This window comes from Macaca mulatta, chromosome 16 (assembly GCF_049350105.2).
Source record: "Macaca mulatta isolate MMU2019108-1 chromosome 16, T2T-MMU8v2.0, whole genome shotgun sequence".
NCBI classification, from domain to species: Eukaryota; Metazoa; Chordata; class Mammalia; order Primates; family Cercopithecidae; genus Macaca; species Macaca mulatta.
The window spans coordinates 48814811-48828359 of NC_133421.1; the positions used below are offsets into that span (position 1 = coordinate 48814811).

At 38.5% G+C, this 13549-nt stretch overlaps 1 protein-coding gene across 24 annotated transcripts in view; it reads left to right on the forward strand.

Moving 5' to 3' along the window:
- The window catches only part of BCAS3 (BCAS3 microtubule associated cell migration factor), a 712862-nt gene that overhangs the window by 393820 nt on the left and 305493 nt on the right, over positions 1-13549 (forward strand). For 21 of the 24 annotated variants that reach the window (XR_013406305.1, XR_013406308.1, XR_013406307.1 and 18 more), the window contains one exon: positions 5393-5490. Coding sequence is in view for 19 of the 24 variants with exons in the window: in XM_077970813.1 (XP_077826939.1) it covers positions 5393-5490 (98 nt within the window). In the remaining 5 variants the exon portion in view is untranslated. Of the gene's footprint in view, positions 1-5392; positions 5491-7630; positions 10011-13549 lie in introns of those variants that run through there. The other 3 variants (XM_028836243.2, XM_077970823.1, XM_077970822.1) reach the window with 2 other exon arrangements.

Genomic DNA, 13549 nt, shown 5'->3' on the forward strand with positions numbered 1-13549 from the left:
GTTGTGCACACGTACCCTAGAACTTAAAGTATAATTTAAAAAAAAAAAAAAGAAAGAAAGAAAAGAAAAAAACTTGTTTCTTCTACTGTAGCCTTGACAGCTTTTCAATATTTAAAAGCATTTTAAAGTAAGATTGGTGGTTAAACTAAAAGTGATTTTTGACACAATAAAACATAAACCAATATATTCCAAGTAAAAAAACCCCAAAAATTCTATAGTGTATCTTGAATATAAAACAACCCTCTGACCTTTTTCTTGCACACCTTTTAAAAAATAGTGAGAAAATATGTTCCAGTTACATAGTGGAAATATGTTTTTGTCTTCTCTTTGTCAGTATCAATAAAAAATTGTATAACAAAATGAAAACTTTTGCAAACTTGGATTATGCCTGATGTATCTGTTTAGAAAATATGACACATATTTACTGAGTACCTGCCAGGAGGTGCCAGGAGATATATCTAGAGTACAGCCAGCTGCCTACTTGGGTCTGAATTGCAGCTCTTCATCTCACTCGCTAATCCTGCTCTCACCCCTATTCTTTCTCAGCTCTTTATTTCATTTATTTTTTATTTTATTTTTTGAGACGGAGTCTCGCTGTGTCACCCAGGCTGGAGTGCAGTGGTGTGATCTCGGCTCACTGCAACCTCTGTCTCCTGGGTTCAAGCAATTCTCCTGCCTCAGCCTCCTGAGTAGCTGGGGTGACAGGCGCCCGCCACCAGACCCAGCAACTTTTTGTATTATTAGTAGAGCCGAGGTTTCAACATGTTGGCCAAGCTGGTCTCGAACTCGTGACCTCAAGTGATCCTCCCGCCTTGGACTCCCAAAGTGCTGGGATTATAGGCGTCAGTATTTGTGTGTTTGTGTGACTGAGTCCCACTCTGTCACCCTGGCTGGAGTGCTGTGGTATGATCTCAGTTCACTGCAACGTCTGCCTGCTGGATTCAAGCAATTCTCCTACCCCAGCCTCCTGAGTAACTGGTATCACAGGTACGCGGCACCACGCCTGGCTGGTTTTTGTGTTTCTAGTAGAGATGGAGTTTCACTATGTTGGCCAGGCTGGTCTTGAACTCCTAACCTCAGGTGATCTGCCCGCCTCTGCCTCCCAAAGTGTGGGGATAACAGGCGTGAGCCACTGCGCCTGGCCCCATCTCTTTAAATGACTCCACAAACTACCTACTCAAGACAGGATCTAGAGGTTATCCTTGAAATCTCTCCTTTCACACATGCTGCATCTAATTCTTCACCAACTTATATCATTTATATTCAGAATACATCTAGAAACCTTCCACTCCTCTCCATTCCGAATGCCAGCACCCCAGCAACATCTCACAGACTCCTAACTGCTGTCTCTTTTTACGTTTTTGCTTTCCCCTGACTGATGTATCTTCTTAAAAAAATGATTTGGTCAGGGCACAGTGGTTCACGCCTGTAATTCTAGCACTTTGGGAGTCCGAGGAGCGGGGATCACGAGGTCAGGAGTTCGAGACCAGCCTGGCCAGCACGGTGAAATCCCATCTCTGTTAAAAAAGTACAAAAAATTAGCCGAGCATGGTGGTGCGCGCCTGTGATCCCGGCTACTCAGGAGGCTGTGGCAGGAGAATTGCTTGAACCCGGGAGGCAGAAGTTGCAGTGAGCCGAGATCGTGCCACTGCACTCTAGCCTGGGTAACAGAATGAGACTCCGTCTCAAAACAAAAAACAAACAAACAAACAAACAAAAGAATGATTCATAAAGAAGAATGTATCTCCTTTCAATACGTTGTTTAGAATTTTTCGTTTGTTTAGTCTGCTTTGTATTTTGTTTTTTTCTTCTCTACATTTTTGTTTTTTTGTTCCAGCATGATTCCTCCAGCTTTCTAAAAGTGACATTTTTTGACCAAGATGTCAGGTAATAATGACAGAATACAGTGAGAGTGTACGACCAATTTTCAGTGATGCTAATGATCAAATATGGTCTAGATAACGATCTCAAGCCATGGTCAGGGAGTCAATTCTTTTCAGTCCTCAACTTAGTGATTCAGTGTACTCGTGTTTACAGCAGTCATTTGGTTGTTTAAATGTTAATAATAAAGTATTTAAAATAAGTAACCCAATTTATTCTCTTAAACAACTATGTAACACATTTAGTTTTTTTGCTAAACGGTGCGCAAGACACTGTCTCGTTTTTTTCTGGTGATTGACCAGCTGCTATTTATAAAACCCTGCGCTTTTTCTTAGGTGGTCTTTGCCCCATTGTTTAGTGGCCTCCTCCAGCTGTCTTTGTTACTCTTTTCCTCAGGTATAGTCCTTCTATTAAGATAGTTCTAACTCGCTTCTTTTAAAAGTAGATATAGCTACTTTTCCAAGTCCTTAAGAATCTTCCTCAGAGACTTGCCCTTTGTTAATAATACTGAATAACTCCCCACATTTTGTTTAACACTCAATGACTTTAAATTGTTTATGTTTGATTAGAATATTAACCTGTTTACTGGACACATATAGCCTTTAGAAACCTTTATACTGAGCAACAGGTTTATAAATTTCTATTAACTGCATTTGTAATTTATATTTTAAACTTTCAGCAGGTAAGCTTGGTTGGGACCTTGGCTAAGACCCTACAGCAGTTTTTATGGGAAATTTAGATTTAACTCACATCAATTTTAAGTCCTTTTTAGTACCACCATTTTCCACCCAGCATTCAATTAGAAACCCGACTATTGAGATTCTCCTCATTCTCGTTTGTGAGCACTCTAGCCCAACTTCTTTTCTCTCATCTAATTTCTACTCGTCTGTGCATGGTGGCCTATGACCGACCATTGGCTTTACTTTCTCTTTTAAATTGTGAAGTCTTTATTTAGATTTTTGGGGGCTCACCTGATCCTTAACACCTAGTACACTGTCCTGTACCCCATAGGATATCAATAATAATATATAGTGCAGTGATAATCTTCCTCCCTGCCCCCTAACCAAAATAGGAAACAGGCGGGCATAGTGTTGACTCTCATCCATAAGGGAATCAGGCAAGCTCCCTACCCAGAGCAGGTGTTTAAAAAGAATGGGCAATGAAATATTTGCTAACAGATCTGAGAAACATATAATGTAAAAGATGTTGAGTATCCAAAGCCTGTTTCCACTTAAGATGAAGCTCCTCAGAAATTGGTTACTATTTATTTTATTTTATTTAACTGAGATATAATTCACATAATATGAAATTCTCTGGTTTTAAAGTGTACAATTCAGTGGGTTTTAGTATATTCACTGTGTTTGGCATCCATCCCACTAATTTCAGAACGTTTCCATCATCCCAATCAGTTTTTCTCTTTTTTTATGAAGAAAGTTCAAACATGTCTAAAATAAAAAGAAAACTAGAATAAGCCCCCATGTATCTGTTGTCCAGCTTCAGCTATCAACTCATGGCCAATCTTGCTTCATCTGTAGCCTCATTCACACCCTGCCTCCAACTCTGGATTATTCAGAAACCCCAATATAAATTGACTAACTATAGGAAATGTATTAGCCCACATAGGAAGTTGTTTAGACTAGAAGGGGGCATAACTTTGAATGAACTGACCATATCTAAGAGGCTAGCTTTTTGTTGCTCTCAAGAACAAGGAAACTTCTTTTCCAGACACTTTAAATAAATTTCTCTTTTCTAACTGGCCCACATTAGCTTAGGCTTACCTATCTCCTAACTAACCACTGCCAAGACATGCGATTACCATGATTGGCTTAGAAAAATTAGCTGGGATGGAATGAATATTGGGTAGTTCTACATAGCAGTGATCAATATTTGTTAATCAGTATTTTCACCTTCCAGTACTAGATCATCCTATACCTCCCTCCTTTTTTTTCTTTCTCACAACAAATGCATGCATTTCATAACTAGTTTGCAGTACACACTTGGCATTTCAGGCTTCTGTCATCTTTCCCACGTTTCTTATCAACTTTTTATCTTCCACCAATAGCCTTTATGAACTCTATACTTCAGCCAAATCATGCACTTCAAGATGCCCTGAATCTATCGTATTCAGTCACTAATCTAAGTTTCTGCATGTTGCAGTCCTGTGCTTAAAGGGCATTTCTTGCTCCTCTTCATTATGCATATATACTATTACTATATCCAGACCTAATCCCTGTTCCAGCTCTACAATATCTCTCTCTGATGTGGACCCTGCATGTCTTCCCCCATCTCCTCAATCTGAGCTTCTATTATTTATGTCATTCATATTTACACTTTAGTTTTATTTTGCATTGTCATGAATGTTCATGTGCTATGTCATATATATACACATTGGTCTGTATTTTATGTTTTGTTCCTACTTGTTCCCAGAGTAATGCCTACATGCAATTAATACTCAGTAAATACTTACAGTATGAATGAATTACCAGAATGCATACATACATTGTTGTAATAAGTTTTTGTTTCACTGAGTTGCCTGGGACTTTCAGATCTTTTAATCTTCTAGATACTTTTGTGTTAATAGTGTTTATTCTAATGCAGCTAGAAAGAACACCCGGCATTTGGCATTTATATGTTTATTATTCTTTTTTTTTTTTTTTTCCTGAGACGGAGTCTCACTCTGTCACCCAGGCTGGAGTGCAGTGGTACAATCTCGGCTCACTGAAACCTCTGCCTTCTGGGTTCAAGCAGTTCTGCCTCAGCCTTCTGAGTAGCTGGGACTATAGGTGCATGCTACCACGCCCGGCTAATTTTTGCATTTTTAGTAGATACGGGGCTTCACTGTGTTATCCTGGATGGATGTTTATTGTTCTTAAGCAGCTTTAAATCGTATGTGGTAATTTGCACATTTACTGAGGTTCTAATTGATTCTTGTATGCTAGTTGGTAATTTTATAAAGGTAGCTCAGTTAGTAGTGACCCACCCCAGCCACAGTACATCTTTGTTATCCTGTGCTTACTGTCAGATATAAAGTAACTTTCATAAAGGATTTTAATGGAGCATCTCAAAATTTTGAATTACATATTGATGCCTTTTATGGAACACATTAATAGCTATGGTGCTATTAGTGAATTTCAGGATTCTTAAAACTCTTCATATGTGTCCCTTGGAAATGCCAAAGGTTTCAGTATAAACATTTTCAGTGTTTCATTTCCTCTCCCATTCTACTTATTGTATCCCTTTGAATTAATGTCAGCTTTTCAGTCCCTTCCTTAAAAATCTATGGAATAACACACGAAAATAAGTTAGAAGGGGTCTGGCGTGTAGAGAATGTTTGTAGTGCTTTATCCTTGGGCAGCAATTAGGGACTGCCGCTCCCCTGTTTGTCTTGTTTTAGAATGGATGGTTCTTTAATGAATTGTGCTACTCCAGCATTCCTGATTTAAGGTCTGTTGTAGCAAGTGACAGTTTTGATGCCAGTAACATATGTGAATTAAATTAAATTGCATTGCAGGATCCAGCCAGTCCGCTCTGACCCAGTCAGCATGCCAGGGTCATCCCGTCCAGTCTCTGATCGAAGGGGAGTTTCCACAGTGATTGATGCTGCCTCAGGTAGAAAACCACCTCTGAAATGTTTATTGGGCAGTCCTGTGCATTTTTAACTAATTTTCTCGCACAATGTAGAGGATGACATTTATTTGCTTTCTTCTTTGTTTTTTTGTTTTGTGGTGTGTGTGTGTTTTAATACAGTACTATGCCTATATTTGTTGCTGAACAATGCCATGCTTTTACCCATTCCTAAGGTTGGTGAATGATGCCGTGGAGTTGGCACTTGATTAAATGTAACGAACATAGTATTGAAGGCTACAGGGTTGATAACTGTTTTGCCTTTGATCACTGAAATGTGGAGAAGCAACCTTGACAGAGAACGTAAATACAATATATGGATTCAATTTACTCAACCTGTTGAGTATCAAAGTGCCTAATCTGTGGAAGCAGAGAAGAGTCCAAATGCTATAGCTTGAATGATTTTATTATGAAAAGCATCAAGTTTAGAAATTCATTTACTTAACTCTGGCCTATCACAGTTATTAATTTCCTATCCTTGGAAACAAGCTATGAATATATATCATTAGTACGGAGGAGATCTTTGCCTTTATATGTGATGATTGCTCTATTAGTATTATAAAACTGTTTTCAGCCAGGCCTACTAAATGGTAGAAGTGTCTGCAGTGATATATTTTCTCGTCTCTAAGTCAAGTGATAAAATAAGGACAGTGATGCCTTGCTTTGTCATGCAGCTGGGGAGCATCTGAAGACAGCGCATGGCAGGATTTTGTCCAAAATTTCTCTCTCAAGTAGAATTATTAAATACTCGGCATTAGTCAAACAGTTGAGTCAGAGAGGATTTTAATCTATAGCAATTTCAAAATCCCTAGAGACTGCTGATTTGATTGAGGCTTAAACTGTGAAAGAAAATGCAAACAAACACGAAACTGATTTGTGAAGGTCACTTTAAAAAGACCAAAGCTTCTGTCTGTGGATATATTTTTAAGTGTCAAAGCTAATGAGTTTTATACATATTCTTAGCTTTCTGATTTTTTGGTTAGTGGATTGTACCTTGCATCTTGCTGAACTGCCCCATCTAGGGCTATGCTGTCATTTTTAATGTAGACTATTACTTTAGAGGACTCATGCTTGTTCCTATTGCTTTAACTTGGCAACCATGGTTGTCCCCTGGAAATGAGCATGGAAATGTGTAGAGTCGCTATCATTGCTTCCCTGCATTGAATGAGATATCGAGATAGGGAACTTAAACAATAAATCTTTTTTATAGTCACATTCTGAGAATGCTAGACTTTGTGCCCATTTGGAATGATCATTTACAATTTTGAACCCTGGAAATGTTATATTTTAACCTGAAGTATTTTATTCAAGATTACAAGAGTAGTCCTTGATTGGGCTTTTTAGACCTTCTTAAACTACCAGATTACTGATGTTTTATTGTCGAGTGACTAGCTACTAGGAACACATGCTGCCAAAGCAGTTACCTTGTGTTATTAAAAGTAGACATATTCAATACTAGATTCTGAGTAGCACTCCATATATATATAAATATATATATATATTTTTTTTTTTTTTTTTGAGACAGAGTCTCGCACCGTCACCCATGCTGGAGTGCAGTGGCACCATCTTGGCTCACTGCAACCTCTGCCTCCCAGGTCCAAGCAATTCTCCTATCTTGGCTTCCCGAGTAGCTGGGACTACAGGCACCTGCCACCACACCCAGCTAAGTTTTGTATTTTTAGTAGGGACGGGGTTTCACCTTGTTGGTCAGGCTGGTCTTGAACTCCTGACCTCAGGTGATCCACCCACCTCGGCCTCCCAAAGTGTTGAGATTACAGGCATTAACCACCACGCCTGGCCAACATTCCATATTTATCATGTACCAATCTTAGCTGTATGTAAAGTCATCTCATGCAACAAGGGAGGAGCTTCAGTGAACTGTTATTTAGCAGTTCTTCCTTTTGCAAGAAGAGTTTTTAAGTTGATTTTTGAATAAGGAATTAGATCCTACATGTAAATAATCTGATATGTAAGTAGTCCTAAGATTACTTAATTTGCATCAGATATACGCTGTATGAGTTTCTAAAATACTGTTCTATGGCATTGACCTTCTCTGCCTGAAAGTACCAATCTTTTGAGTAGGAGAGAACTTCTTGGTGGCTAAGCTTTATTATTATTTTTCTAGGCCTGTTTTCATTCCAGGAAGCCGTGGTACCTTTCTGAAAGACAACCAAAACAATGAAACGTGTGTGCTGCTTTCTTTAACTTTGAACTAAAGAAGCCTCATAGATAAGGAATTGGACTTTATGAGTAATTCTGTCTTCAGCTACCTCTCAGTTGGTTCGGATCCCTTTTGAATGAGAAATATATGTTAATGCATTTTTTGAGCGAATAATGTTTTGTTGTGGAATGTCCATCTACTTTAGTAGGACCAACTGTTGTTAACAGAATTACTTTCTACATCTGTGGAAAACAACATCTAGGCTGACAAAAGTCAAGGTAGCAAGTCTAACAAAATTGAGGCTAAATGATTTGAGTTCTTTATGGAAACATATTTATGGGAAAATTTTGTTGTAGATTCTTCTGTTAAAAAGAATCTAATAAATTTTTATAATTGCTCCTGCACCAGGAAGTGCACCTCTGATTATGATCCATGCCTTGGAGTCAGCTGCACATTAGGAAGATGCTTATCTGGAGGTTTCATTGCCTGTTACTTAGAGATACGGCCAGTGTGGCACCTCTTCTGTTGGTCTTCATTGCCTTATATTACCTTCAAGCATTTTATATGACTTCATGGATTATCTTTTGAATTATTCTTATGGCACATGTTACACTTAACCCTCTATTTTAGTGACAGCTCTTGCTCTGTCTAACCTTGTGGCGGTATAATTATTTTTCATGTAATTACTTTATTCACAGATATAGAATTTAATGTGATAGAATTAAATCCTTTGACAATTATAACAGTTTTTAAAGTGAAAATATTTTATTTAAATCTCGGGTCTGCAGTTTATTTTCTAGATACGTATATATTAATCTAACAGCGTTATTCCATTGAAACTAAAAGAGGTGTGCAGAGTGTGCCACTTTTGCCACGTAATGATTTTTTTCACAATTTCTTAATCATCTGGTAATCTCAGGTTCACGCTTTTGCAAAGAAACACATTGCCTAAAATACATACTTTTAAATTATTAGCTTCAGTGATTTAAGCACAGGGTAAATTCTATGCCTTTAGACACCTATGAACTAGATTCTTACTGTCTCTCTATAAAATAAGTATAGAGTATTTTCGATTTTCAGCAGTTCCTTAACTGCTTCATCAGTAGATGTTATTCCCATAACATCAGTCTCATCTTGGCTTTGGTGATTCAAGCGACACCATACCAGCTGGATGCAGTGGATCACACCTATAATCCTAGCACTTTGGGAGGCCGAAGTGGTGGATCACTTGAGGTCAGGTGTTTGAGACCAGCCTGGCGAAACCCCGTCCCTACTAAAAATACAAAAATTAGCTGGGCGTGGTTTCGCATGCCTGTAATCCCAGCTACTTAGGAGGCTGAGGCACAAGAATTGCTTGAACTGGGAGGCAGAGGTTGCAGTGAGTTGAGATTGCGCCAGTGCACTCCAGCCTGGGTGACCGAGCAAGGCTCTGTCTCAAAACAAAACCATCCTACCTAAAATTTGTGGGAGTTAAATAATTGTAAGATGTCCCCTTCTTGGCTGAGGAGATCATTTTGGAAATGGACACATTATAGGATTTTAACCTAAGACACAGGCTACCCAGAACAAATGGGATTTGGGGCAGTTGCTCACTTTTCCCATGTCCTGCTGATGAACAACAATGTCTATGAATCATTGATAGTATTTATAGCCAAAGCACTGCATCAATTTATTCATTTTTCTGTATGTTCATTTTGGCTAGATAGCTAAGAATTTCTTCCCATTCTTTGTACCTTATAACATGTGCCCTTCTTTTGATAAAGGTGTAGGCCCTCTAAAGAGAAAGCAGAAAGACAGCTGTCAGTGTCTTGTTGGAACTTTGTTTTCCAGATTGCTGACTATTCTTGATCCAAAACTTGAAGGCTGTACCTAATAGATAACCTTTCCTTGCTTCTGAGTCATCAAATCAAAGAGCCTAGAAAGATCTGGTTCACCCTGAGTTTGTTTGTCTTGATTTGTGGTTTTACTATGGAGATGGATGTTTACTAACAAAGAACTCAGATAATTGAGATCGAAGGACAAACGTATGTGTGACTCATATGCAGAGCAGACATCTTTATCAAACTCTATTAAAGAAAACATTTTATAAAGTTATGAGGTGTGGTGGAAGCGGTGTTTGTGTACATGCCTGAGGAAGATGGTAGTGTGAAGGGACAATGTGACAGATAAGAAAAATGACTTCTTATCCTTCTGAGCAGGCTTGGATCATAAGGTATTAGTGTTACATCAAGCATTTCAGTAAATAGGGATAAAGTTGCAGACTTGGGAGGTTTTTTGTTGTTCTTGACTCAAGAGAAATACTACTTTTGTTGTGCAATTGAAGTAATAAAAATAATTAATTTAGGATATACCTTTTGAGCACCTAATTTTTCCCACTATCAAAATAACTTGTTTACTGAAGAAAATTATACACTTAAAATCCCAAACTAGTTTGATTTGATTGATTTTATAATGATCATTTATGCCTACTTTATGTATTTGGCATTTGGTACATCACCTTCAAAAAAACAAATAATACTCATTAATAGAGAAGTGCAATTAGATGGGTACCAAGGAGGTTATCTGAGCAGTTTTTATTTTGTCTTGCAGTCAAATCTGTGCTGGAAGGACCTTCTTATAGAGACATTCTTTTATCATATAGAGATTCTGTTCATGGACTGGGGGAAGAGTGTTTTTTTTTTGAGACAGAGTTTCACTCTTGTTGCCCAGGCTGGAGTTCAATGGCATGATCGCAGCTCACTGCAACCTCCGCCTCCCGGGTTCAAGCGATTCTCCTGCCTCAGCCTCCCAAGTAGCTGGAATTACAGGCACACGCCGCCACCCCACCCAGCTAATTTTTTGTATTTTTAGTAGAGACAGGGTTTCACCATGTTGGCTAGGCTAGTCTCGAACTTCTGACCTCAGGTGATCCCCCCACCTTGGCCTCCCAAAGTGCTGGGATTACAGGCGTGAGCCACGGCGCCCAGCCTGGGGGAAGAGTATTCTAAGATTATATTTCACTGTATTGACAGTTGCCATTCCAGTCTGAGGCCGACTTGGATACTATATCTTAAAGGCTGTCAGAGGCACAGAGACGCTGATGGTAAAAATAAAGAGATTAGTGAGAGACATCGTTCATTCTACAATGGTGTGGCCACATAACTCAATGGTCTTAAAGCTAGAACTGAGTGAAAAAAGCCATGACTTTATAATCATGGTCTTGAACTTTTGCTAAAACCTTCAAGTCATTCTCCTACCATGCCATTCACTTCTACATCAGTAAAAGAAGATTAAGAGTCCCTTTGCAAAACTTTTTTTACCACCTTTTTTGGAAGGGGTGTGTTCAAATTATTTCCTAAAGTAACTCCTGAATACAAAGTTCTTCAGAAATATTACAATTTCTTTGAATAAATGATGTGATTTTCGATTAATAGAGTTTCAGATATTCTTGATGATTATAAAGTGATAAAAACTCTAGGCATGTACCTTGGGTACTGAAAACTTGTGTGGGATCAGTAAGAGGATTAAGGATAAGAGTGAAAGTAAAAGAAGGCTCCGCCCTGACCTGTGAACAATCCCTCAGAGGGGAAAAAATATTCAAACTCAAATATTAAGATTGGCTTTTATATTAGAAATGAGGAAGTGTATACATTAAATTACTTCTAATCTTTCAATTATCTACTGTCTGTATAAAATCAAAAGTAAGTTTTAGAGATTAAGAACGTAGGGAAAAGACCTTATTTGCCCATAAGGAAAATGCTCAGCTGCATCTCTCCTCTTCTGATTTAAACATTCCTCTTACTCTTTTTTCTTTTTTTTTTTTTTTGAGACGGAGCCTCGCTGTGTTGCCCAGGCTGGAGTGTAGTGGCGTGATCTTGGCTCACTGCAACCTCTGCCTCCCGGGTTCAAGCGATTCTCCTGCCTTAGCCTCCCGAGTAGCTGGGACTACAGGCGCATGCCACCATGCCTGGCTAGCTTTTGTATTTTAGTAGAGACGGGGTTTCACCGTGTTGGTCAGGCTGGTCTCAAACTCCTGACCTCGCGATCCGCCTGCCTTGGCCTCCCAAAGTGCTGGGATTACAGGCGTGAGACACTGCGACTGGCCCTTTCTTCTTTCAATATTTATAGGATGTTAGAAGACCAAAGTCAAGTTAACAATGAGGAAAATTTTAGTTCAGCACAATTAAGAAAAAAATGATAGCCCCATTGGAAGATGAAGAAACAGTAAACAGAAGTAGAAGAAGCTGTTGGGAAAGTGTCTTCTGATGACACATCCTTCTTTGAATAAATCTTTGTGTCAACTAAAACCTTGCCTATGCTTTCTGTATTGCAAGCACCAGGTCCTTGACATGGCTTTAAATCTTTCCTAAGCATTTTGAGAAGGAATTGATGCTTCTCACTGTTGATATCCTAGGGTTCCACATATTTACATGGGACTTTTTGACCAAAGACCCAACTTTTCACTTTTGTACGTTTACTTCGCCTCTTATACAGGGCTGGACTATTTATGTAGTCTGTTGCATCAGACTATGGTGGCAGAGGGACAAGGTTGGGGTCACTATTAGAATTTGTTTAAGTCTGAACCGGGAATTCCATTTGTCTTAGTGACATGAGTGTCAAACTGTTAGTGCAACACTATTTTAAACTGTGCGCAAGAGCCTGAGAGGCTTATGCTTATAGGTGCCATCTATAAACTTAGAAACAAACAAAGAGCCCCTCTCCATTGAATAGTAAGCCCAGTGGGCAATTAAAGAGCAGCTTGGGACCCCATTTGGTCAGCTAGTCAGAACCAGAGCTCCTGATATTCCCTCTGGATATTGTTGAGAACTGTCACAGAAAGGCTAAAGTAAATAATCAAAATGAAAATAGTTGTTCCAGAGAAAAGTCTTGTTCTGGAAGCTTGGTGTTAAGGAAGGAATAATGACCAATAATTTATGGATCTTTATTAGTTCTAGTCTCAGCAGAGTCCCTTTCAGCTTGAAACATGCATGAACCTGTGTTTTCAAGCACCTCTGAAGATGTTTTTAAAATTAAGGTATAATTTGGGTATAGCAAAAATGCACATATTTTAATCATACAGCTTGATGAATTTTTATATTCAGTTAGCCACCACTCACATAAAAACATAGAATATTTCCATTAACCCAGAAAGTTTCTTATGCCCCTTCCAGTTAATACTACCTGTGACCTAGAGGTAACCACTTTTATCATCACAGATTAGCTTTGCCTATATTAAACTTCCTATGATTGGAATTATCTTGTGTCTATGCTTTTGTATCTAACCTCTTTTGCTCAACTTAATTTGTTTGAGATTCATCCAGGTATTACATGTGTCACTAGTTCATTTTTAATATTGCAGTGTAGTGTTCCATTCTGCAAATATACCACAGTTTATATATCCATTATTCTGTCATTTCAGGCTTTTGGCTATTAGGAATAAAGCTCCTCTAAACATTTTTTTACAAGTTCTCTCTCTCTCTCTCTCTCTGTCTCTTTCTCTCTCTCTCTCTCTCTCTCTCTCTCTCTCTCTCTCTCTCTCATCAGTATATGCATATATTTCCTTTGGGCATATCCCTAGTACTGGAATTGCTGGATCACAAAGTAGGCATATGTTTAACTCTATTAGGAACTGCCAACACGTCTTCCAAAATGACTGTACCATTTTGCATTCTTATCAGCAATGCATGAGCATTCCAGTTGCTCCACATTCTCATCAACACTTGATATTATTGATCTTTATTTTAACCATTCCAGTGGATGTGAACTATGGTTTGAATTTGCTTTTCTCTGCTGAGTAATGATATTGAGCATCTTTAATATACTCATTGGCCATTTGAATATCATCTTTTGTAATGTCCTGGTTAACGTGCTGATTTTTATTAGATATGTTGTCTTTATTAAATA